Source organism: Anopheles darlingi, chromosome 3, assembly GCF_943734745.1.
Source record: "Anopheles darlingi chromosome 3, idAnoDarlMG_H_01, whole genome shotgun sequence".
Taxonomy (NCBI): Eukaryota; Metazoa; Arthropoda; class Insecta; order Diptera; family Culicidae; genus Anopheles; species Anopheles darlingi.
Window position 1 is genome coordinate 21,586,467 of NC_064875.1, and position 25,000 is coordinate 21,611,466.

At 51.0% G+C, this 25,000-nt stretch overlaps 1 protein-coding gene across 2 annotated transcripts in view; it reads right to left on the reverse strand.

The window, feature by feature from the left end:
* The window catches only part of LOC125955889 (ankyrin repeat and BTB/POZ domain-containing protein 2), an 82,478-nt gene that overhangs the window by 3,128 nt on the left and 54,350 nt on the right, over positions 1 to 25,000 (reverse strand). Inside the window, exons 1-2 of one of the 2 annotated variants that reach the window (XM_049687193.1) lie at positions 2,342 to 3,660; positions 1 to 2,208 (exon numbers count right to left, since the gene is read on the reverse strand). The exon at positions 1 to 2,208 is cut by the window's left edge and continues 583 nt beyond it. In XM_049687193.1, coding sequence (XP_049543150.1) covers positions 1 to 2,208; positions 2,342 to 3,660 — 3,527 coding nt within the window. Of the gene's footprint in view, positions 2,209 to 2,341; positions 3,661 to 25,000 lie in introns of those variants that run through there. The other variant, XM_049687192.1, reaches the window with a different exon arrangement.

Here is a 25,000-nt window from a genome sequence, read left to right on the forward strand (position 1 = left end):
GCTGACGAGTTAATCGAGGATTGGCTAGCCCATCGGGGCATGGTCAGCGCACCGGATGCAACACGACCAGCATTCAGATGTGCGTACGGTTGCAGTAATCCCCACAAATCTCCCGAACCGGCAATGGCATGCTCCAGCCCGGTCGCAGTCAGTGCAGTCACCGGATCCGTCGGCAGGCACTGAAGGAAGATCTCCTCCAGTAGATTCTCGAGCCCTGCGCACAGATAAACCGCGGCGTACTCATGCACGAACCGTCCTAACCGTGCATCGGCCATCCAACGATGGAACCGACCAACCGGTAGCTGCAGTCCAGCCCGGGACGATTTGCTCTGCTTCAACGCACTATCACCGGGCACGGCAAACATGGCGGCCGCTCGGAGACACGCCTTGATACAGGAATCGGATAGGGCCGGCGAAAGAACGATCTTGAAGGCACCCGCTACCTCATGCTTCGAGCACAGACCAAGACTACCGGACAACCGTTGGACTTCGCGTGCGACACGCACCAGAGCACGCTGCAGTAGATAACCGAGCCGTGGTACGGCCTCAACGGATACACGCTCCGCGTACTCCCGGCACCGACCAGTACGGATAACGCGCAGAACACAATGCTGACTCCAGGGTGGATGCTGTAGCTCCACCAGCCGGTTATGCGAATCGACCCACACGAACTCGTCCGCGCTCGTCACGTTCGTGTTGACCGTCTCGAGGGAACTGTAGCGACCGAGCCGTCGGACCGGTTCCGAGCTTTCCGAGCCAGCACTTAAGCTACTATACGTGGAGGTGGACGTGTGTGAGCGCATCGTCAGCTGTTGGATCGCCATCTTTATGTCCTCGAGACCACCGCCACCCCACGGTATCTTGGCCGGAGTCGCCCGATGCCGGGAACGGGAATGGTTCGAGCTAGCCCGGGATCGGGCACTCCGATTCGTCACACCAGCCGCCAGACGATCCTCGGGCAGTGGTCCCAGGGGTCCACCGGTTCGGTTAACACCACCACCACCTGGTGAACTGCTGCCATGGCCAGTGTCTGACATGCTGGCATGACCGGATGAACGGTTCTCATCCGATGAGCTGTGGCACTCGTTAACCCGCTGCAAGCCCCGGAAATCGTGCGTTCCGGCGTGATGATGCGATCGCGTTATCCCCAATCCGCCCGCTGTCTTCGGCCCTTGTGGACCACCACTAGCACCCAGTGGTTGCCCAGGTCCATGGTGCTGCTGTTGCTGATGCTGCAGCTGCTGCTGCTGATGGTGCTGCTGTTGCTGCTGATGGTGTTGCTGCTGTTGTTGTTGCTGCTGCTGCTGCTGCTGCTGATGATGGTACGATGCGGACGATGGTACAGCGTGATGGGATTGGGAGAAGTGTTGCTTCAGATGGCTGACGCTGCTCGCATTGCTCGAACTATTGCTGCCCGATCCACCGACCTGCTGCTGCTGCTGCTGCTGATGATTCTGTTGCTGATCATTGATCGTCGTAACACTGCTGATACCATTACCATGGCCGCTTAGGCGCTGCTGTTTACCATTCAGCAGCTCACCTCCGTTGTGTGCTGAGTTGTTGAGGAGCGATTTGTCCAATCCGGAGCTCACCATCGCGGGCTGTGCCTTCACCGGGGAGCTCTGCACAGTCAGCTTCGTTGGACCGGCGACGGAACGGTGTGGTCCACCGGATTGCTGATTGTGGTGCTGCTGTGGTTGCTGCTGATGGTGTTGTTGCTGCTGCTGCTGCTGTTGCTGTGAATGATGCTGATGATGGCCAGCCGACGAGTGCTGACCATGGTATCCGGCCGGATGCTGACCAGCGGATTGGTGCGGTTTTCGCTGATCCGCCCCTTGACTATTGCTGCTACCGTCGGTCGATGCCGGATGACCTTGCTGGACCGGCGAAAGGTTGTAGTTACGTAGATCGCCTCGCTCACCGGCACCGGCACCCGATGGCCTCAGGGCCATCTCCTTCGATATCCGTGGTGCTGGCGTCGCGATCGCAGGGCTCTGTATGCGGGCACCGGCCGGTGAGGAGATCGGGTTCGATGACGCGATGTAGTGATTACCCGGCGATAGACCATTCGGGCTGGCCGGGAAGCTGCTTCCGCCGGATCCCGGAGTGTGGCTCGTGTTGGCCAAACCTATGCCACCGTTGCTCTGATTGCTGGAGGTGTTGGGCGGTGAACTGACCTGCCCATTCGCGACCGCTGTCCCCGACGGTCTGTTGGAAGAACAAAAAAAAACAGAGAAAGAATGTTAACAAAATGGTACCATTGGTCATTGGGTTAATTGGTTAGGAAGCTGCTTGTGTCATGCTCATCGTGTCATCGCCCATCATTGACCCACTCCCCTACCGTGCCCTCCAGTTCTGCACGAAGCTCCAATCGAACGGATCACCGACGTCATCATCATCGTAACCGTACTCCACCGGTCCATCGGCTCCCGTTTCCTCGAACACGGCCTGCACGATATCGGTGGCGACCTTGAAGCTTTCCTCGATCCGTATATTGATCACTCCATTAATGACACTCTCAACGAACGAAGGTAACGATGCATCGGCCGCACCATCGGTCGCTACCGTCTTATCGACGCGCCGGATCTCGACCACCTGAGTGTGGTTCCTTGGTTCTCCCGGATCAGCACCACCGGAAGTTGATGCACCGGCTGCAGTAGGCGTAGAAGCGACACTTCCAGCATCCGCCACGATCACCGAAGACTGGCTGGCACCGTTGGTTGCCGTTGGACTGGGATTGAATCGACTTTTCTCCTCGAGCACCGACTTAAGCTGCAGCATAAACTCTTTCCCCGGTTTACCCGGTGGTATCGGTGGTTGATTGTTGTGGCGCGCATGTGACTGACCGTCCGCCATGGCCGCTGGCGACCGTTTCTCGACCGCATCGCGTACGGTCGGTTTACTAGAACCGATGATCTCGCGCTGTCGCTGCAACTGGCCCGTTTCTTCACAAAGACGTTGCGCATGGTAGACATTTAGTTCGCTTGACTTGGGAGGAGGCGGTGTACCGGAGGGTGGTGGTGGTGCCGGTCGTGACTTGTCGCTTGCGTGTGGTTTCCGGTGTGCGATCGAGTCACCGAAGTAGATGATCACTTTGTGATCCTTTTGCTTTTCGATCTTCTGCCCCGAAGATGGTGGTGGTGTTGGCGATGCTGGCGATGATCCCCGACCGTAACCATAGTAATCGTCCTCCTCCGTTAGGTTGTTGGTGCTTTTGATCATCTTCGAGCCGAGGGCACCGGTGTAGCGGTACCGGTTACGACCGTTCCCTCCCACTTCGCTCGCAATCTCGTTGCAGCTCTGAGCCTTCTTCATCCGTCCACTCGGTGGTGGTTGACCGTACTGTTGCTGCTGCTGTTGATGGTGTTGTTGCTGCTGCTGCTGCTGCTGCTGCTGCTGGTCCGGATTGCAGCAATCCCCTCGACGGTCCGGTGATCGCTGCTGGTACTCGTTCGAGGTGCGACGACGCAGAATGAAGTTGTCGTTGCGCGTCAGCTTCACGTTCTTGCAGTACTTGCTCGATGGTGAATGCTGGCTTCCGGTTTCTCCACCACCACTGCCACCACCGTTCGCGTTTGCTTTCGGTGGTGGTTTCACCTTCAGCTTGTAACCGCGCAACTCCCGGCACAGACTGCACGTGCAGTCGTCCGTACAAATCATCGTCGTTGGAGTGGTTGGGTTGAGGTGTTTTTTTTCAGCTGCAGGTGATTTGTGGTTCCGCGGCCATAAGGTGCGCGGCCGGGGCGGGGCTTCAAGCTACCGAGTCTGCACCGAGAGAACAGAGTACCGGGCGAGCGGAAACACGAAGAATGAAAGAGAAGAAGTTATACTTTACTCCGTGGCACACACTAACAAGTCCGGTACGGACAGCAGTTCGGTCAGCGAAACAATACGATGGACTGGACTGTTCTGGTCGAGGAACACGACTTCAACTGGCGGGCAGGCAAATATGAGAAATGAGCAAACGAAGCAAAGTCGTTTTGCAAAACCCAACACGTGGCGATTGTTTCGTTCGCCTTCGTAGCACTGGCGCAATGGCACTCCGAGCATGTCCGAGCGCTCCGAAAAACGTAATCGATGGCCATATTTTGTGGCATTTTATTGCCATCAGGTGCACTTGCCGCACAAATACAGGTGCACCAGCACTCTTGAATGTTGGCAATCTCGGGAGAAGGGCCCCGAAAGCGGAGGTGTAATGACGGTGTTGCAGAATGCAGCAGAACAAACCACTACAGAATGGAACTCCCTCCACGGATGATGGCGGAGGTGATAAAGATAACGAAGATCCGCTCGCAATGGCCACACGCAATGGATGTCGGCCTTGTGCATGTTATGATCGGCTGGCTTCGATCACAACAGCTGATCAGCAGGTTCGAAATAAGGACGCATGCCATGCCTGGACTCGCTTGGACACAACTTTCAAAGTGGTTCGTGATTCACAGCGAGTGGGGTGCTGGCGCTGGCAGCGCATGAACCAGAAGCCAAATTTATGGATCCATTCAAAGTGACCTGGCAAGCAGCGGACTAAGCAACCTGCGCGCAACAGTCAGTCCGTTCTGATAGGATCGCAATTTCTTAATTAGTAACCAGTGGTTGCTGCGCTGGGCAATGTGTTGGGCTTGCGGAGCTCTCAGGTAGATCCGTTGGCATAACAACGATCAGACTACCTCTCTTGTTGGATACTATTTCATTCTAATGTTCGATTGTTCCGAGTTCGGGCTAAAGATCGTCTGCAGCAGGGAGCCAGATTTACCAAAAAAAAAGCGACTGCTGCTCTCGTTGCTCTACAAATTGGTGTCTATGCAAACAATTGTCAATCTCGTGTACCTCTTCTCGTGTCGTCGATCGGACTCCATGTACGCGCCCGTAGATCGTCCACAGATACGCAGACACGGAATGGGCTTGCTAGCAGCGCGTTTATTACGCGTCGTAGGTCGCCTAATTGAAACTAATAGTGCCATAAGTTGGTTGGTTGTTGGATTTGGCCGGAGCTGCGGACCCCCGTTGTGGAGTGAAGTGCTCTCTACTGTCACCTACCGTAGGTTGGTTCGATATCGCTTCATTAGGAACGCTTCGCGCATGGTTACTATTCCTTATATTGACGTGTCCACGTTTGTGTGTGTGCGTGTGTGTGTCTGATGGCGACAACCTCTAGTGGCATGTGCATTTCCTTTTGGAAAATAATAGCATAACCGACCGGCAGGCAGGCAGGCAGCCCGTCCGGACCCGAATGGCTTCGTGGTATGCTCGGTTTGTTGCCACGTCCACGATCGTTTCGAAACAGGACCCCGCAGTGACAGTGTTTAGCCCTTCTAGCTGACTGGCTGGCTGCCGGGCTGGCATGCTGAATTATGCTGTTCACATGCTGTACCGAGTCAACCAGAAGAAATGTGCTCTAAATGTGGTACCGCGTGACACCATAACACCCTCACGAAGGGTCTGTGACAGCCAAGGTCTGTGGCCAGCCGAATTGAGTGTCGACCAGCGGAGTTCGTGGACCAGCTGCAAGATCCCATGCCGACAGATCGCGATCGCGAGCGTGTGTAGCACGGTAGCTACCAATGGTTAACCACAACTCCAAGCCACAGCCACAGCCAGTGTCCAGTCCAGGCAACCGCTGCCGCTTTAACCGCTAAACGATCTCCTGCGCTCTGGCCGGGCGGCGATCGGTTGCAGCAAACAATTGCCAACTTATGATTATACCGGGCATGGTCTCGACCGGTCACAGCCAGCCATTCATCATTGGTTCTGTGCAAGCAAACTGGACGATAAAAAGGCGACTTATTACTCCCCCAAAACATCATGACACAGACACACCGACACACAGCAGACACACAAACATAACGAGCCAGGTCAATCTGGACACGATTGTGGCGCAGTGGAGTTAGCGGATTATTATTTGGAGAGTATCTTCGACCGCGAATGACTTGCAATGACTCTGTGGGGCGGGTGTATTGTAGCGGGATTTCGTCGTCGTCGTCGTCGACGACGTCGTTGTAGTACGATCCGTATCTGGCAAATTATAGAGGGAGGTCGGGCTAGGTCGAAGGCCACACGAATGGCCACCATGGACACCAGTACTACGCAGCACTACAAGCTGACTTGGATTGACTTGTAGCCGAGCCGCCGCCGCCACCGTCATCCATTGGTTTGGCTCTGGGCGTGTATTGAGTAATAATCGATCTCCGTGGGTCTGGGGGAGTCTGGTGGTACTACACGCTTTTCGGGCACTCTCGAGCTTGGGACCTCAAATTATGCTATTTGTTACAGTTAATTGGGAACATACTACACACAGCCAGTCTACCCTGTCTGTCTGTGTCTGTCCGAACCGATCCGATCGCACGCGTCGTCGTGCCCTAATTCTGCGGCTCTCTTTGTGCCAGCCCACTCCTACACCCCCTCTCCTCCGCTGGTCGTGCCAAGTGAGTTCGTTTCGATCCGGTGTGTCTCTGTGGATTCGCACCGGGCACACTCATCGCACTAAACATGCTGCCAGCCTCACTCGCGAGATCATCCAAGTAACCAAGCAAACTAGCAAACAGCAGGGAGAACGGTTTTGCTAGTCCGGATGGTGGTACTCGGCACCACCATGATTCGCGTGATTTGTTGGAGGATTTTTTTTTGTCAAATTAGCGCAGCAATTGGCCAGTTTTATTGGTATACCAATTTATTGATATACCGTTCACCCGGAGTACCCGGAGTACCCGGAGTCCGGAGTCCTATTGGCGCCCTCCCCCGGGCCGATCATCGCGTTATGCTGATATACTGCCGCTCGTGCCAGGGGAAACATGGAGATTTCGAAACAGATGGCAACCACGCGGTGGTATGGGGAGCCGTCCCGGTCCGATCATCGAGTAGACGCTTTCCTGTTTGCCGAGCTTTTAAGTGGCTGATTAGCGGCAAAAGTAGCGAAGTGGAAACGTGTCCGTGCTCCCATCATCATGGGGCGATCGAGCGTTTGGATTTGCGATGCGATTTTATTGATTAGCACCACCACCACTTCCAGCACCATCAGTGCCCCCCGCTAGCAGGAGATTGATATAGGAGGAGGTAGATTATTCAATCGCCGATACATGGCGCGCTCCTTAGAGAGGTCTGAAGTCGACGTGGAGAATTGATGCGGATTATATTGTGTTGCGAAAAGCACTCCAGGTCCGGTTTATTGGCCAAGCCGCCATAAACATGTAGGATAAGTCCGATGGACGCTGCGCAATGCATCGAAGTGTTCCAGAGATTCCTGCGACACGTCCGCTTGCCAATGCGAGGATGCAGAATGTGCATATCTAATACAGCAGCGGTACAGTGGATCGCTGGTATCAATGACCTCCCCCAAGAACTGGTTGGAGATACTTCGCCCGAGGGATCAATTATTTCTGCGGAGACACGCCCGCTGTTCCGTCGGGCTGTCCACTGTCCATTCGTATTGTTTCGCCGCCGAAGGAATTAGCTAGAGAAGGTTGATGACACATACCACACTGGAAGGAATTGCAGCTTCTCTCTCTCTCGCACAAAACACACCAAAAGCCTGAGAATCCAATTAGACACTACTAGAACACGCAGCGTGTATGCTTGTTCCCCCCTGGCCGGGGACGATACGTTCTGACTTCAATCCGATATTCGCACGCTGATCGCAACCAGAACCACAGCAACCGATTCGTCACTCAAAGCTGGAAGTGGACGGTTTTTGGTGAGCTGTTCGGAGTGACATCTGATGCCGAATCGGATGTCTCTCGTTACGTCTGCACGTTTCGTCTTTGTTTCTGCGTAGCTGCACCACTAGACCACGCTTCACCGGGTGCCTTTTGTTCTCCGTACGCGACCAAACGATGCGTCACAATCTGTCAAGAACAACACACTGGCTTCACTGGACGACGGAGCATGGTTGAATTTCGACTGCTTCGGCTGAATTGCTGCTCCATTGACACAGAAGCCACATCACTTCTACATCAAAAACACACGCACGCAAACACACTGTCCACTTTGGCGTGGATTGAATTGGCGGAACCTTTTCAGGGTTGTAGCTGTTGCCAATTTGCACTGCTTGTAATGTTGGCTGTAAGGAAGGGGTGAGCTTATATGTAGCTAGTACATTACAGATCACTTGCACACTTCAGTCAACACTCATTATACTTCAATCATCCCGGTCGATCTGGTTGGCCATTAAAGAAAGCACTCCGTTACCACCATGACCACGATCGGCGCAGGCTTTGGCTAGACAGACACACTCACAGACAGCCACACAGACACATCACATCAGCGCGGACCGCTACCTCTTCCGATCGCTGCAGGAAGGAAGCACAACACGTAAGGTACAATTAGGTTCTTCCGCTCCGAGCCGAGCCGTAACCGTCGTCGTCGTTTATAAGGGAGCTCCTACACGATTGCAGCTATAGAGAGGGCACGTGCTACCACTAGGCCACCATCGAGTGTACAACGTTTGAATCGAACCGACAAAAATCTGTCACGACGACAGTTCTCCTCCTCCGGATTTTTGGGTTCAAGTCTAGTCTACGTTCCCAAAGCGGCGGTATGTCAGTTATACCAGTTTTGGTGGGTTGTCTAGCGATCTAGCACCGTCTAGTAAAGTTACAGTCAACACACACGCACACACCTCAGATATCTCAGGATCCTGGCCCTAAAACTGTTGCCCTAGGGGCGTTAAGGCGTAACTCGATCGGTCGGTCGGTTCGGTTCGGAGGTGCAAAAAAGGGGAATCAATTCCATTGACTTGCTGAACACCTTTGAACTGCCACCGCTGCTAGTGGCCCCCTTCTTCAGGGCTTGCAATTCGATGCGGCAACTGCGTCTATTGTGCGTTACCTTGCGCCTCGAGCTGCCACAACACAATCCGTTCGTCTGGGCTGCTGCCCACGTGATCCATCGGCAATACCCGCTAGTGCTCCCAATCAAAATCTCATTTCGTGCCAAGGGAGATCATTTCACACACGCACACGCACCTCGACGTCACAAGCGCGTGCAGATCGCGTAGGTCTTAATCGCAGCTCGAGCTCGGAGCTGCACGGAGTCGCTTCGATTTCGACGTTTGGTGATTAAAATTGGATTTCCACCACTACCACTGAACACTGAACTGCCTACTGTTGGCCAGATTTTCGAACAGAAATTTCTTCTTTCTCCTCCTTCTTCTCTGCTTCTCTCTAATTTCGGTTACGGTGTAACCTCGGTGTAATTATCATGCACCCATCCATGCGTCGTGCGGTATAGTATCGACAATCGCCGATGGAACCGCCGTATTACCGTATCACGTAACGCACCGCACCAACGAATCGAGCGCCAGGCCGCAAGACGATCGACAATCAATCACTCTCTGCCACTAGTGCGCGGCACTAACACGGCGCGCTACTGTCATCGGTACATCCGCGGGAAATGGCCGCGTAATCTCGGAAGCTCATCCGCGATAAATTCACTTCACGATCACCGAGGCCCCCACTGAGTGATGGGGCAACCGTACGCACGCGACTGTTAGCAGTGCAGGAACTGGTTAGGTTAGGAGGAGACTAGCGACTAGTCCCTCAGAGGGCACCACGTCTTGCTGCGAGCGAGGTCACAATTGAAGTGGGAAATCAAGGCACCCCTTGCTGTAGTAGACCAACAGCCCAAGCCAACGGCAGGGCAGGGCCACCCTGTCTCTTGTATTTCTCTCTGGCGTGCTCTCTCTCTCGCTCTCTGTGCGCCTCTCGCTGTTGCCAATTTGTTTGTTTTCGCTTGCGCTACACTACAAGGCGGCCACTCTCTCTCTTGGGGATCGATCGCACTCTCTCGTAGTTGTCTGAGTTTTCCTGAACCACCCTCGATCGCACCCTTTTCTTGGAGGGGATCCATGCTTGTGGTGGGTGCTGTGCAAAATATTCTCACCACAACTCCAACGGCGCTGCAAGGAAGGAGCATCATCATCATCATCGAGATGAGATTGTTTGTTTGCTAACAAACCCAGCAAGCGTCGATCGCTCTTTTACGTGGGGCTACGCGACGACGTTTTACTTTCATCCGATCAGAGTAAGGTGCCGCGGTGCGTAGAGCATATATATTGGGGAGGGCGCTTGGAAAATGGCAATTTCCACCAACAGGCGCGCGTGTCCATTAACGCAGTTTGGTAAATGTGCGCGCGGTTAATGGAAGCAGCTTATAGGAAGGATGAGCTGCGGCTTCAATTTACATTAGGCGCAAGGGCAGACGCTGTATGATCGATCGCCCTGATGGGCTAGCAAAGTGGTTCGATGATGGAAATGGACGAACGCAACACATCCCTTACATTGTCTTGAACGATGGTGGAAACGAGACCCAGAAAAGGGTTGAATCGAATTTTTAAACCCAGCGCTTGGGATGCGCATGAGCTGCATGACATTGGGCATTAGGTCGTTGCATGGCTCTTATTGAGCAAACAAAAAAAAAAACCCCGTTCGATCGCCTTTTAATCTCCCAAATCAGTGTGAAAGGGTCGATCGGTCGATTAACGGCCATCGATGCCGATCACCAACAAGTGAGAACAAGCGAACCACATTTTCCGGAAAAGTAAATGTGAAGAGAACTCAAACAAAAAAAAACGCAACACTCATCACTAACAAGGGTTTCGAACCGAGGGCCTGATTTAGACCTAGACCAATCGACACTTCGTGCGTTCGACACCAAAGGGGAGGAACGCGAGCACGCGGGTGCGCGTGCCACGCGGCCACAGATAATGCAATAATTACGTGCGGCCAATCGAGACTGCTCTAGATTGGGATTCGGCAATTCGGAGTTGAGGCCGTTCCGTTACATCACTGGCCCGTGGCCGAAACCATGGCACGAACGTACAGAAGCTCGCTTCCTCATCAATCACAAGTCAGAGGAACCCCCAAAAAGGCCCTCCAAGTGGCGGTCGTTGGTGGCAGACACCAACATCATCATCTTCGGTAATTACTGATTAACCCTTTTTTAATTCTAAACTTCCTCTGGGATCTGGATCGCGGTGTCGCGTCGTCTGATTGCGCCACCGCCGCCAGCAGGAAGATGGCCCCGTGGCTAATTTTTGGCCAGTGCCAGGGGGCGGAAGGTGCGGAAGCAAAAGCTTCTGCAAAACTGGCCTGCAAAGAGGAAAATTCGGCCCCGGTAGTCGTCTAATGAACGCCGTTAGAATAATTGGAATCAGGTCCCGGGGTTCGTCCAGTTTCCAGTCTACTAGTTGTCAGTCGTTTTGTCAGTCGACCCGGGATCGGAGCTGTGGCCAGGGCGCTGTCCATCACACTCCAAAAGTGTTTTGAACACACTCAGCGACACAGAGAGCGCGAAAGAGAGAGAGAGAGAGAGAGAGAGGAAGAGAGGCAGGTCATCTTTCACAGACTCCCGCTGAGAAGAATTCCCTCTCGAAAAAAAAAAAAGAAAAATAACCCTCCTGCTACTCCGCCCAGAAGATGACGAGACATCATTGTTGCATCATTAACGGCATTTCGGGAGACTTCCGGAGAAAATGGCTAATGCACGGGTGGTACCGGGGGGGGCTACACAGAGGCAGAGGAATGGGCCACCGTGCGTACTTGATAATCACCGTCATCAAGAACATCGGAACATCGCGGTGGAATCGCGCGGAAGTGCGTGAGAGAATTCTGCTTCACTTCGAGGGTACCGACGATGTTTGATCGGTCGTCTCGGATGAGATAAGCAAGTGTGTCAAATTGTGGACCCGCCTTCCCCCCGCTGGGCTGTGAGGTTAGAGGGAACAGTTTCTGTCCGCTTTTTTGGAGCCATCGCACCGTCAGAAGCATCCAATGTGCAACATGGTACCATCGAGTTTTTCTTTTTTTGGGATTAGTTAATGCGAAGCGAAGCGAACGCAACTCCGAACTAGTTTGCTGTATGTTGGCCGAGTCCAAGAGGTTGCAAACCATTTTTTTCTGATCCCTACACTGACTCATTGTACCGTGTGCCACTCAATCCTCATTAGACCGTACTCAGAGTGCTTTCGGAAAGTGAAAGTATAGCACGAGTAGAGCACTGGTGCTATTGCCGCTGTTGCTGCCGCTATTGCTGCTGGTCTGGGAAAACGAGGAATGAGGAATAGACGGAGTCGACTTGCGCAGCCATTCAATGGGTTCAATACTGGCTGAATTCATAATTTCACGTCTTAATTAGCCACCAAAAATGGGGGAATTGAATTGCTGAGCGAGCGTTCGTTCGGTTAAGTGACATCTCTTGAATAACTTTCGATGTGCCCGGGGCCTTATCAGGGTTGGTAGTTTTCGGTACAAAACGTTCCCCATTCCACTAGACAAGTAAAAGCTTCATGTACATGCAGCACGTTGTCCGGTCGGCGATCAAGATTGTCCTCAGTTGTTGTTGCTGCTGCTGCTGCTAGTGCTGCTGTTAATTAAAAGTAAGATGGACTTAAATTCAAACGATTTCTCCGTTACGCTTCAGCTGCAATGCGAACGGCGCACGTCGGTCCTACGTCGAGATATCGCGTTGGAAATAGAAGATGAAACGTTTCTTTTTAAATTGAACAATGTTTTGACATTGTTTGACATTTTGGGGAGGTTGAACCGCACACCGCGGGCACCATCTTGGAGACAAAGATCGTTGTCCATTCCCGCTCGTAATTCTAATATTTAACGATCGTGTGAGGCTCTTTCCCACCGCCACCACCACCAGCACGATGAGCGCATCATAAAATTATTAAAACTTATTCCGGACCAATAAACCCCCACTAGACAGCGCACTAGACGGTCTGGTCTGGTCCAGGGGTACACTGCCAGGGAGAGTAGTAAACCCGGAAAAGAATGGGACCCCCCGCCCTGGCCAGAACTTCGCGTGGAAAAAGGTCCACTTCCGGTTGAAGGAGAAATGGTTTATTGTAAGTGTTTTATGGCGATTCCGGAAGGAAACGGTGGCACAGAGTCGCGCCGGTTAGACAATAATACCATCCACTAGGGAGTAGTTAAACGTCATGGGATCGGTTATTACCAGGTTAGCGTCTCAGATTGTATTGCGAAAAAAAAGAACGTATCACGATCACCTTTTCGTTAACTTTACTCCCTATCGACAGCCGTATGACGCCAAGGGATGGTCAGCAAGACGTGAAACCTTCGGCGGTAGGTACCGTAAGTGATCTAGAACGTCGCAAGTGGGTCCAGAAGTTCGGTTTAATGGTTTCGCAAGATCATAAAAAGGTACCGCTAGGTTATTAGACTCCGGATGAGAGGATTGGCATCCTCGGTGACGCCTCCAATGCCCAGTTCCTCAACGGATAACCCGTCCAAAGAGGATAGGCTCGATAAAAAGTAATTTCGGATCGCACCACCTCCTCGATTCGGTTCGACCAGATGACAGTTACTAGTTAATTCAGTTTCACCAACCTCCTCCAAGTCGATCGACTTGATTAACCTGTAAGCTCCTTGCCACCGCCTGCTTCGACGATGAAAGTGAACTTTTCCGCAACGAGCTGCTCATGCTCATGCATCGCGCCGAGGGTGGAAAATTGGAATGGCAAGTGGAGGAAAGTTTTTCCACCGACGCATCACACCGACGGCCGAGCACTCGGGCGTGCCCGATGACACGCAACACACACACACGACGTGGCGTGGCATGGCATTGTTTCTCCCGTGTCACGGTGCTTCCACCATTGTTTCGGTACATTGGCTTCAGGCCCGGATCGGCCACAGGCAGGAGTAAATTAAAAAGTTAATTAATTAACCACCGAGAGACAAGAGAGAGAGAAAGACGGAGAAGAGATCGTGCGATCGTCCGTTGAATCGCGAATTCGCTCGCTCGCAGTTTCTTCTTGATATGCTCTCATCCGGTTGTCAATGTGGTGGAGGAGGATTTTGTTTTTTTGTTGGCGAGGAGCTGGAACGCGGATACGAATTCGGATCGGGAAAGGATCAATCCGGCGACCGCCCAACGATAAGACCGATACGCACCATCGGCATCGACGTGTCCGTCAACGTACAAGGACAGTGACAGGAAGGAATCACGGAAGTCTGTACTGGAAGCTCGACGTTTCGACGTATTTTGCCCGGAAAGTCCGGACTCCATACGGACCACCCTAGCTGCGGTATACACCGCAGCCGCCTGTCTCTAGGACATGCGTTTTACTCGAACATCGATTCCGTGAGGTTTGGAGTGTGTTGTTACCGTTCATGCATTGCCATTGCCTCCGCCTTGTTGCGCCTTTCTGTCGGCGGTCGGAATTCGACGACCAGACGAAGGGGTTTGTTTCTGAATTTTTGGCCTCACTGGCCGCCATCGTAGCAAAGATAATTCGATTTCCTGCCAACTGGTGGCACAATGTTGCAATACGGTGCTCCCCCGCCGGTGGGTGGAAAGGGGCGTGAATTACAGCAAATTTGTTGTGACGGGCCGGCGAATAGGAAAGAGAAAAAAAAACAACCACATTATCTAACATAACCTCTCAAAGCTCAGAGTTGCGGTGGTGGTGGTGGTAGATGGAATAATTTGTTTGGCATCGAACTCGCTCGATCACTCGCTCGTCGTCGATCGCCTAACGAGATCGCCGTCCCAGAAGGCGTCGAAGGTGGTAAAGGGGTTAGATAAGACGAAGCTGTCATCTAGCTCCGGACACCGGTCTCCAGTCGAGGTCTCTCGAATGTGGTCTTTAGCGAGAAGTTTGTGGGAGATAAGAGGAGCCCGCGGCTCCGTAGATCCCTGACTGAGCTTTAACCATTAATTGATCGATCGGTTCAAAGCGGGGGGGTCCTGCGCGACCCGAAGGGAGCGGGAAGTTGATCGTAACATAAACTGTTTGTCATCTTTAGCTGCCAGACCTACAATTGATGGCATTATCGTCTCACTCTCGCTCTCTTCTCTCTCTCTCTTTCTCGGCACAATTAGCAACATTTGCAAAGCGCACCATTTGGTGAACTTCACCGGCTCGCGATCGTGGTGATCGTGGCCGATGGTCGATTGTCCATTTCTCCTTATCAGCGAGCCCGCCATCTCGAGCTCCGTAGCCCTCGAATGCCGATGCCGTTACCGGCGTGCGAGCGAATAGAGATATCCAAAACCGCCAAACGAATCAACCTTTTGCGTGTTATGCACCATGAGCTGGCACATTTGGTTCGGCCACCACTGGCTTGCGATTTGGCATAAGATTTATATCCCTAATTCGGTCATTACTATCCACTCATGCCAGACCAGATGCTAACGACGGTAACGACGACGATGACGATGACGACGGCGGTGATGGCGATAGCTATCGATCGTTGTGGCCCTTTCGAACCGGCCATCGCCATCAGATCGGTCGGTGTTCCCGGTCGTGTGGTGCTCTCCGTGCTCTCCAAACCGGGTAAACATTGTCCATTTCTGCGGGTTTGTGCGTGTGTGTGTGTGTGTGTGTGCTGGTAAGGAAAATGTAAATGCAAATTGATCGTGCTCACGCTTTGCCCTGACGTATGGTGCGAGTTGTTGCGCCCGGTTCATAAACTAAACCCACCCCCAGGCGCAAGGAGACAGGTTGGGTGCACGAGTCAAGTACGAGAGCAAACGAAAATCATAATACTCAACGCAGGGCAGGGACACGGAAACAACACGTGGACACGCAGCGACGAGTGCCACCAGTGAACGGTTTTCATCGCACGAAACCATCGCACCGCAGTTGCAGATGCAGATTGAATTATGGATCGCTTGAGCGAAAAACAAGACATTTCGCCAGCAGCAGCAGCAGCACGAGCATGCCGGTATAATGCTGTGTTGTGGTTGAAGCGTTCGGAAATGTTTGAAAATCGGCGATCGTTTAGCTTGGGCAACAACTGGCCCCGATCGATCGATCGGTCGATCGCGGACGCGCTTTAATTGTGAAACGACGAGCGAGCTGGCGATGGCACAGTTTATGGAAATTCTTTCCCCCAGTGAGTGCGTCATGCGTCATTGCGATGTGCACCAGACAAGACATCTTCTGGAGGGCCCTGCAGCCACTCAAAGAGGCGGTCATACCAACATTCCACCATCTTCTCGCACGGTGTGTGCGTGTGCGTGTGCTTGTTGCTCTGGAATGGTAACACTTACCCCCCTCCCGGTGGCGTTGGCATCAAAGACAAATCCATGCATCGCGCACACTAGCAGAGCATCGATCCGATCGGAGATGGCAGAGTGGCCGATCGATCGATCGATCGACCTGACGGTTTCATAACGTAGCGCGCGCGAGAAGGGGACCATTACGCACAACGCAGAAGCAGAAAACTATGCTGCCATCTAGCGAAATGTGGCACTTGTGGAACGGGGCACACAATAAACGCATAATGACACGCCGATAATGTGAGGTCGAACTGCCGGCAGCTGCCGGGCGGTCGGTCGGTCGGTCGGTCACCGCGCCATAATTAACCCTTCGACGCTTCGAGGTGATCGGGAGTGGGGGAGAGACCGTGAGTTACATCGGTCTCGGCGACTCTGGTCTCGGCCGGTAGGGATCGAGATATGACTTTCTTATGACGAAATGGCGGTCGGTGCCTCTAAGGCTCCGGGCCGATGGCCATTCGGTCAAGCCCGTTTCCATTTGATATGATTAGCGGCGTTACATGAGCATCACAAATGCATTCTGCACTCTGCAGTGCCGGTCCGGGTTTCGAAGGGTCAGATTAAAAGAATTGGGGCGCTTCGTGTTGTGCCCCGTAAAGTGACGTTGGGCTTTTGTTTTTTTTCTCAACCACACGATATCCATTCCGCTAACGGTTTTTGTTGTTGTGTTTGGCGCAAATTAGTTTAAGATTTTCGAAAGAATTTTGCTTCCTGTCCGATTTCATTGGAATAATGACATTTTTCTCAACTTTTTCAACGTCTGGTTATCATGTTTGGGTAAGTTGCGAATTTTCATCGTGTAAAACTGTTTCTTTATTATGGAATGTTGTACACATCAGTGTTTCAACATTCATGCAGCGCTGCTCTACATCTCTTATGAGGTTTACGTGGTTGTGACTTCAATTTGGCATATGTTCAAAGGGGTTTTCGTCACGAGATCGCGCGTTACGGTGATGTAAAGAGGCTTTCGTGATATCAAGGCTATTTTTCCATTAACGGATTCATCAAATTGCACAATTTTTGTTGATGACGATTTTTAATTATAGTTTTCACCGATTGTGGCTCAGTAATATTAAATCATTTTCTCAAAAACCCAAAATTGCTGAGTACAAATTGATTTTTGCAGCTGAAAACTTTGTTTGGCTGATGCTATGTTGAGAAATTTTTGCAAATCTATGACCTTAACTATCAATTGAAGAAATTTTATCCAGCTAGCGTAAGTACTAGCGCAAACATGTTTTTTAAATTATGCTTCTTTTAATTCAAATAGATAATAGTACATTTCTGAACTACTTATATCTATCTTGAAAAGAGTACATAAGTCTCAGAGTTATAATCGAGATGACTGCATACTGTAACCGCTATTAAACATATATTATCCAAGAAACTTCAAACTAATGCCACCTGGAATATCTGCGTTGAGGATATTATCAACATAAACTATAACCAACCATTAGCTGTCATAACAATAGTATGATAAACCTTCTGAAATGACTGATACCGAATGAGAAGCATCTTTATTCTTCTTACGGTAAAAGCAAGATTATGAGGTTGTCAACGAACAATTAGTCCAAACGCACACTTGCTGCGCAAACCGATAATATCAGAAAGGGAAATGCATGGGGAAATGCATCAGTGTGCATCATCTGCCCATCTGTATCCGCAGTTGCCGTACGAAGAAAGCATACAGCAGCGGCGAATACAGTTTTCAGCACTTGCAGCAGATGGTCCCGCGAGATCGGAAAAAGTGTTAAGACGCTCACACTCACCGCTTAGATCGCACACGCCTTCACGCGGAGGACCTGGAGGAGAATTCACACATTCATCCTCCTTTTTCTCCTCTTCCTCCTTGCGAACCCAACATTGTCTCCCTCTTAGAGCTGCAACAATTACGGTGTGCAGGCCGGTGCAGTGCCCGACGTGAACGCTCGCGCGCGCGCGCCATGCTGAGCTGCCTTCAGCTCGATCTTTGCATCTTTGCATCTTCAAACTGGGTGGGGGTGTGAGGAGGGGGGGGGGGGGGAGGGCGTCATCTCCTGGCGCTAGGAAACACATCTTCTTCTCCCTCCCTGGATTTCCCATTGTTTTACGGGCAGAAGGTTCGCGAAAAGCCAACGTTCGGCAGAAGGAAATGCATGGAAAATACAAATGCCCGGTGGAAATGGTCCGGTGGGAGATGGTTTGACGATGAGACGATTTGGTCGCATTCTTCCCACGGGCCGGGCGGCTTCATTAGCAGGGGCGAGAGTTGTGCTGGAGGCTGTGGATGTCTTTGCCCCGCGTACCAGGACCACTCGCTCGCTCTCTCTCGCTCTCTCTCTCTCTCTTTCTCTCTCTCTCTCTCTCTCTCTCTCTCTCTCTTTTTCTCTCTCTTCTTCCCTCGCTAATCACTATCATCTTTCATCTGCCGGTTCGCATGCCCGTGATGTCCCGTGAAGCCGTTTCTCGTGCCCTTTGGATTGTTTGGATTCACGTCAAGGCAGGCAGGGCGCGAGGGAGCATCTTGGGAGCACTATCATCCGCCGCCGGTGCTGGTAAGTGATCCCTCTCTCGCGAGCGCTGATATTACGAATTAACAGTGGCGTGTCTGTCTGCACAAACAGTGTATCTCGTCTGCTCTTTCTGTGTGTGAGCGGCAGAAGGCGTTAGACTGCGGCCATTGTTTGGCAAAACACCGAACCCCAGAGCCCGGCAATGTGGCTATGAAACGAGGAAACACTGGCACGAGCACCGAAGCACCGAAGCACCAGCAGCAACAGCCGGGAAGGGCGCCTGTGAGTGCGATCATGTTCTCGATCGTGATCATCATCGGGCAGCAGATGAGATGAGGGCTCCCCGTGATCGCGTAGTGGTGGCAGTGGATGTCGAGCAGAAGAAAGGCGGCTCGTGCGATTTGCGATTAGATAAGGGAACGCGGAAGTGTGTGTGTGTGTGAGGGCGATCGGACTGAGGCTGCAGCACCGGAAGTACCGACAATCGTCAGCGACCGTTACGCTGGGTTCGGGATTATGACACATGTCACCATTGTGGTTGCATGCGTGCGTGCGCGCGGTGTCTTTGCTGGGCATTTTGGAGGGCGACCCCTCCCTCCCTTCGTCGGAAGAATTGAAGAGGGTTTTCGTTGGGGAGACGATGAGATAATTGATGGTTTTTCGGCGGGGAATGATTTACGGAAAATCGGATTTCCTTTGTTTTGGACCTTCGAGTAACGTTCGAGTCATCGGACATGCAAGAGGCATTAAGTCATTCGGAGTGGATCACCACTTGCTTGTTTGTCAAATGATTTGGAATTTTAGTATATTTAGGTTTGGTTCTAAGGTCTTAAACAGATACATCATGGGGTAACTCGCAGTATCAAGACAATTGGTCTGATAAACCTCTGTAGTTGAGTCTACAGAAGTAATGAGTTAACTAATGCATTTTTTGATAGGCGAACAAAAAAACGAAAGAAATTTCCAATACAATCAAAATTATCACCTATCCCGAATACCGAAAATAGCCTGTTAAATTCTACAAAGTCTGGAATTATTTTATTCTTTCCCTCGTAGTGGTTATTGATATTTCCTTGATTTTTTGGAAGAATAGATTTTTCAGATTATTACAGGTCACTGCAACAGTCTTTTCTAATAGATACGACCATGCAAATGGAGTTTTCAAACTGTTTATCAAGTATTGACGTTGAAATGTGAAAGAAAAGATTAATACGTTGATATCATACCATGGTTCAACAGAGTCTTGGTAACAGATACCTTTCTGTACAACTCAAAGTAATAGCTTACTGTCTACATCAGTTTACCATTCAACTACTTATTAGATCGATTTCCATAACACGAAAATAAATTGAAGCGACAAGATGCGGTGATATTGTACGCTGCGAAACTGCGCATATAAACAGCAATTACTCGAAATGAACTAAACACTCCAAAAAACGACTCCAGCACAAACATTTCCAGTCGCTAATGACAGTCATCATTCCGACACTGCAAGTGAAAGTACTAATTGCGCTCGTCGGGAACAGAATCCGTCACTTTTCCGAAACCAAACCAACTATCCAAACTCTCTATTGCTTTGCAAGATGGAAGATTCTGACCTGACGATACCACCTCCTAGCGCTTCTCACATTAGCTCAGCAAAAGGAGACCAAAGTACCGAGCAGCAAGCTAGTGCCAAGCTAGTGGTGGAACAATAAGCCACGCTAGGTGCATTTTGTTTGTCGGAAGTAGCTAAACGCGAGTGGGAGTGGATCATAACCCTTAGACCCACGCCAAAATCCGGCTCCGTCGAAAATGCAAATGAAAAGACGCGTCTGAACGGGAGGCCGGCACACTAATAAAAAACGAAAGTGACCATCGCAGCAAAATGGCGTTTAATTGCGCACGCGTTGCAGTATTGTTTCCGTTCCCTGTTACAGTTTTTTCCTTATTTGTTTGAAACGTTGTTCTGTTACTTCCAAAGCAACAGACGAACAGACGAACTTCGATTGCAAGAATGGTGCGTCCGGGAGAATTGGCTACCGCCAGACGAACGCCGCACTGGAATGAAAGCACTCCAATTAAACGTTCAACACGGACACGGCATCTACCGGAACAACCGTCGGTTGGCATGGCCACGCTTAAGCAAACGCATCAAACACGCTGTCGGGCGAGCGTCTGCCGCGAACGACTCCATTACCACCTATACGCCTAATACGAATGTGTAAAACGATCGCAACGAAGCGAAGCAAGAAGGCAGACGTGGGGTGCGGGGTAGGAAATGTAAAATAGTTGTTTGGATAGTGTAGCAACAACAGTAACGGGGAAATGCGCCCTACAGACCGGGCTCGCTACCGGGCGTGCGGTCTCGAGCCTCGAGCGTGAAGGGATCGCTTTTGCACTCCACGAAGCCGCGCGTCGTGGAATCCATCATACGCCAAATAGGAGGTGACTATCAGAGCATGTTCCGGCATTGTATGGACACACATACCATGAGAAAGGCGGGGCGGTTTGGTGGGTGGACCACAAATTAAAACGCAGGAAAAATATTGGGAAGCCGGGCGGCGTCATAAATCCACGCAATCCGGACAATCCAGGGGAAAGGAAAGCCCCGTGTGCGTGTGTCCGTGCGTGTGTGTGTGTGTAGTGAGTGCGATAACACAGAGATCACAATCGACGGTTGGTGGGCAACATTTTCCCCGTTAGACCCGTCTCTGCTACCACCCAGGCCAGGCTTTTACTTCAGGGCACCGTCAGACTGTGGCCGTTCTCACGCGCACCAGGCGCACCCACAATCCGTCGAACCGAAATTGCGTAAGCATCCGTGGCAGCTCGTGGCAGGGTGAAAGAAGAAAGTGCTGCACGGTGCGGTGCAACACAATGGTACCGCGAGGCCAGCAACGTGCTTTGAAGCTTGTTAGGAGAGCGACCAGCCCAGCTTTGGTTCATCACGTCTCCATCTTCAATTGCTTATCACGAAAGTCCCGTGCACTGGGCAGGAGTGGCGCCGTGGCGCACACGATAACCCTTCTCTACCTTCGTTGGGGGGATGCGCACTGTCATCATGGGCACCTGCTGTTGTGGAGGAACACAACAACGGAGTTGTTGCCAGAGTCTATTGGCGTGAAAATGTTGCTTTATTTGTTACCTTTTACCCCGGGGGACTGGGATCATCTCGCCACTGGCGGAAAATCGCTCCCACACTTTCTCACTTTCCCGGGTGGTGTGCTTCCTTCCATTCCTTTCCATGCAGCGTACGGTGTGTCCCCCCTCCGCGGAATTAGCATTGTGTCTGATGTTGGTTACTGTTGGTGCGCCGCTTTTCTTAACATTTTGATTCCCTTTCCGACGAGGGCGTGCGTGCGTGATGTAACGACGTGGTAGCCTCGAACGTCTGGCCATCATTTTACACACAGAAGAGAAGGTTTTTGGCAGCCGAATCTAAGACCGGGCGGTGCGCCAGCTGTCAGCTGCTGCTGCTGCGCTGTGGTCGAAACATAATTAGCCGATGAAAACGGCGTGAAATGGGCGGTCCGGGGCCGGGGTTTTGGGTTTCATTATTTGCAGAGACTTTCCGATCGTCACTAGCCGCTAGTTGTTTGCTTTATTTTTTTGTTGTTGTTTTGTTTTTATTTATGTATTGTTACCATCCCACCACCCTCAACCGGGAGGGGTTAGGGGGTATATTCATTGATGGGCATGGTGGATGCTGCGGTTGCACCGAGATCCGGGATCCGGTCCGGCGTTGTAATGAAGCGTTGCAAGCAATTCTCACCAAAAACCGCGAACGGAGGGGGTTCGTCGCTTACAGAGTCTTTCGTTTCGAGGCGGAAACCCCCGGAAGATGATTACAGACGATGTCTTGCGTCGCGTTCGACCATTGCGTCGATGGTCATTTTGGGGATGCATTAAACGTTTTGAACATACAAAATACGTTCCCTTCCATTACAATGACCCTTTTTTATGATCCAGACACTATCAGCCCTTCCTGGGCCCCCGGACAGTGTGGTTCCGATTTGTACCAACATGAATCCGATTTTTCGACCATCCCGTTCCCTTCGTTGATGACTTAAACACTGGTACTGGAGGACGGTTAAGAAGTGCCATAAAACAATCATCTACAGCAACAGGTTGGAATAACACCGGTGACCCGGATTTTCCGTCATTTTCGCTGGTATGCTGCATTCATCAGCAGCCGGAGCAGCAGCAGCAGCAGCAGTGGTTGTTTCGTTAATGGTTACACATCCATTATGGGCCAACCGATGGCCCGGTCGTAAGAATGACGGTTCTAAGCGCTCCATTAACCATTACCAGCAGCAGCAACCGTAGCCATCACCTGTCATCACAATTACGGGGTCACGATGGCGAGAATGTTCCTGGATTTATGAAATATTCATGCTGCCGGGGAGAGCTGAGAACCACTTGATTGCGTGGAACGGCATTTTATTTGCCAAGGAATTGTGCTGCGATGGTGTTGCGTCAAGCTTTGACACTCCCCAAAATCCCGGAGTACGCTTCACTCCGGGGTGTTGTTTGCCTAATTTCGGGAAAAGCACCCTCCTCCCCCCTTTTTCCATTCGCACCGGAACCGGACCGGCCTTTGATTAAAAAGATTGTGTTTCGATTGCGTGCGCCGTTGCGATAACGGCGGTTAAAGTGGCAATAGCTCACTATCTCCTCACCGCTGGCCCGTGAGCAAATCTAGAAGCCAAGCGCCGCAGAGCATCTTCGCACAGAGAAAGCGCACATCCGTTATACAACCGACGGGGGTTTTGCGATGAGAAGCAGAAGCAGGTTGCACGGAAACATTTCCATTATACTGTCACGCAATTTTCCCAAAAAAAAAACCGGGAAAATATTGTGCATACCGCGCGGGGGGAGAGTTGGCAGTTTAAATAAAATCGAAAGTGAAGCGCGATCGCGTTCCGTGCTGCGGTCACGGAACTCTCATAATTGTTCCCCGTGATCTCGGGACTCTCTCGGGTACAATACTGAAATGCTTCTCTTCTCCCGCGCTCGTTAATTATTTTCCATTTCAGATTGTTCGCCCTGGGGAGAGGGAAAGGCTGCGCTCATTATTCCTGGCAAACGGTGATTTAGCTAGTTAGCATTAATTAACCCGCCTCTCAAGTCTTTTGACCGGTGACATTTTAATGGTTGACCACAAGTCGTCGTTGATAACTCGAACGCTAAACCCGTAACTTGCCAGCCGCACTCGTCGCCAACATCGAAAGCAATGTTCACAGACACTGCAGCTGGTGATATCATTCGACTTGACGCAACCGAATTCTGGCACTGATCTGATACTTAAAATGCAACAATGTTGTTGCTCGATGCGCTGCATCGGACCTGACCGCGCTCAAGGTGCAACTCCACAGCTACAGAACATGCAGCGCGAGGGACGGATAATGATATGCTTGTGCATATCGACCGCTCTTCGTCACTTTCGTCGGAGGCAGAACATTGACCAAGCACGTGCCACTGCCGCCCATCGAAATGCGTAATTAAGATCGAGCTATTAAACTGACCAGCTGTATTTAAAATGCGGTGGACTCGTCTGTTGTCGCGTGGCGAGTGCTTTATTGGAACAATATTTGTACATCGGGACCGCAGCAGCCATACCCCACTATTAGTGTGAGAACGCTGGCATCGAATTTGGGTCAATTGGTGCGCCGATGATGTAGAACAGGACAAAGCTGGTGACGGAGTTACGGCAGAGTAGCATTTAAAGGGAAATTGAAAGAATGGACAAGGAGTTTGGTGCAGCTTTTGTCGTTTTCTGTGGTATCAATTACGGCAATAGAACATGCTCTGTAATTGACGTAGAGAAAGTATGTCGAAGCTATTAAAGTTGTGGAAAGCAATTTTATGGTTCTACCTAGCATCTGTTTGGTGCTGCATATGTTTATCCTTGCCAGCTCAATAATAATGCATTTGTCAAGGGCTTACAGATGTCGTGTTCTACTTTCGAGGGAAAGGGTGTTTCCGAATGGTTAATAATATCGAATGCAGTGTTGCCAGATGTCCTTCGATCATCTCTTATTGAGCTGTGGCAAACAAGAGGGGCTTATCAAATGAAATAGAGTGGAAAATAGATTTTTTTTTTAAAGAGTTTTGAAACTTACGAGCGCGTGATTAAGATACCCCTGGTAATAGGCTAAGAAAACAGCCGAAGCAATAACGCTTTGCCGTAACGTTATAGATGCGCCTGAAGTTAGATTTGAGTAACAGCTTTTCTTTAGCCTATTTTCAGGGGTATCGTAACCACGTGGTTAAGCGTGCGTGTTAAGCGTTAAAACTCCTAGAAAAATCTATTTTTTACCTCTATTTATTACAAAACGACTGATGGTTGGACTGTTAAATACTGAAAGAAAGTGTATTTCCCTCTTACATAGTAACTCCTTTCCTTTATTGTGTTTTAACGCGGTTTTATTTCATTTTAAAAGGCCTAAAAGAATGGATGCTGTAGAGTTCAAGGAAGGAATTATGATAAAATGTGTACAAAC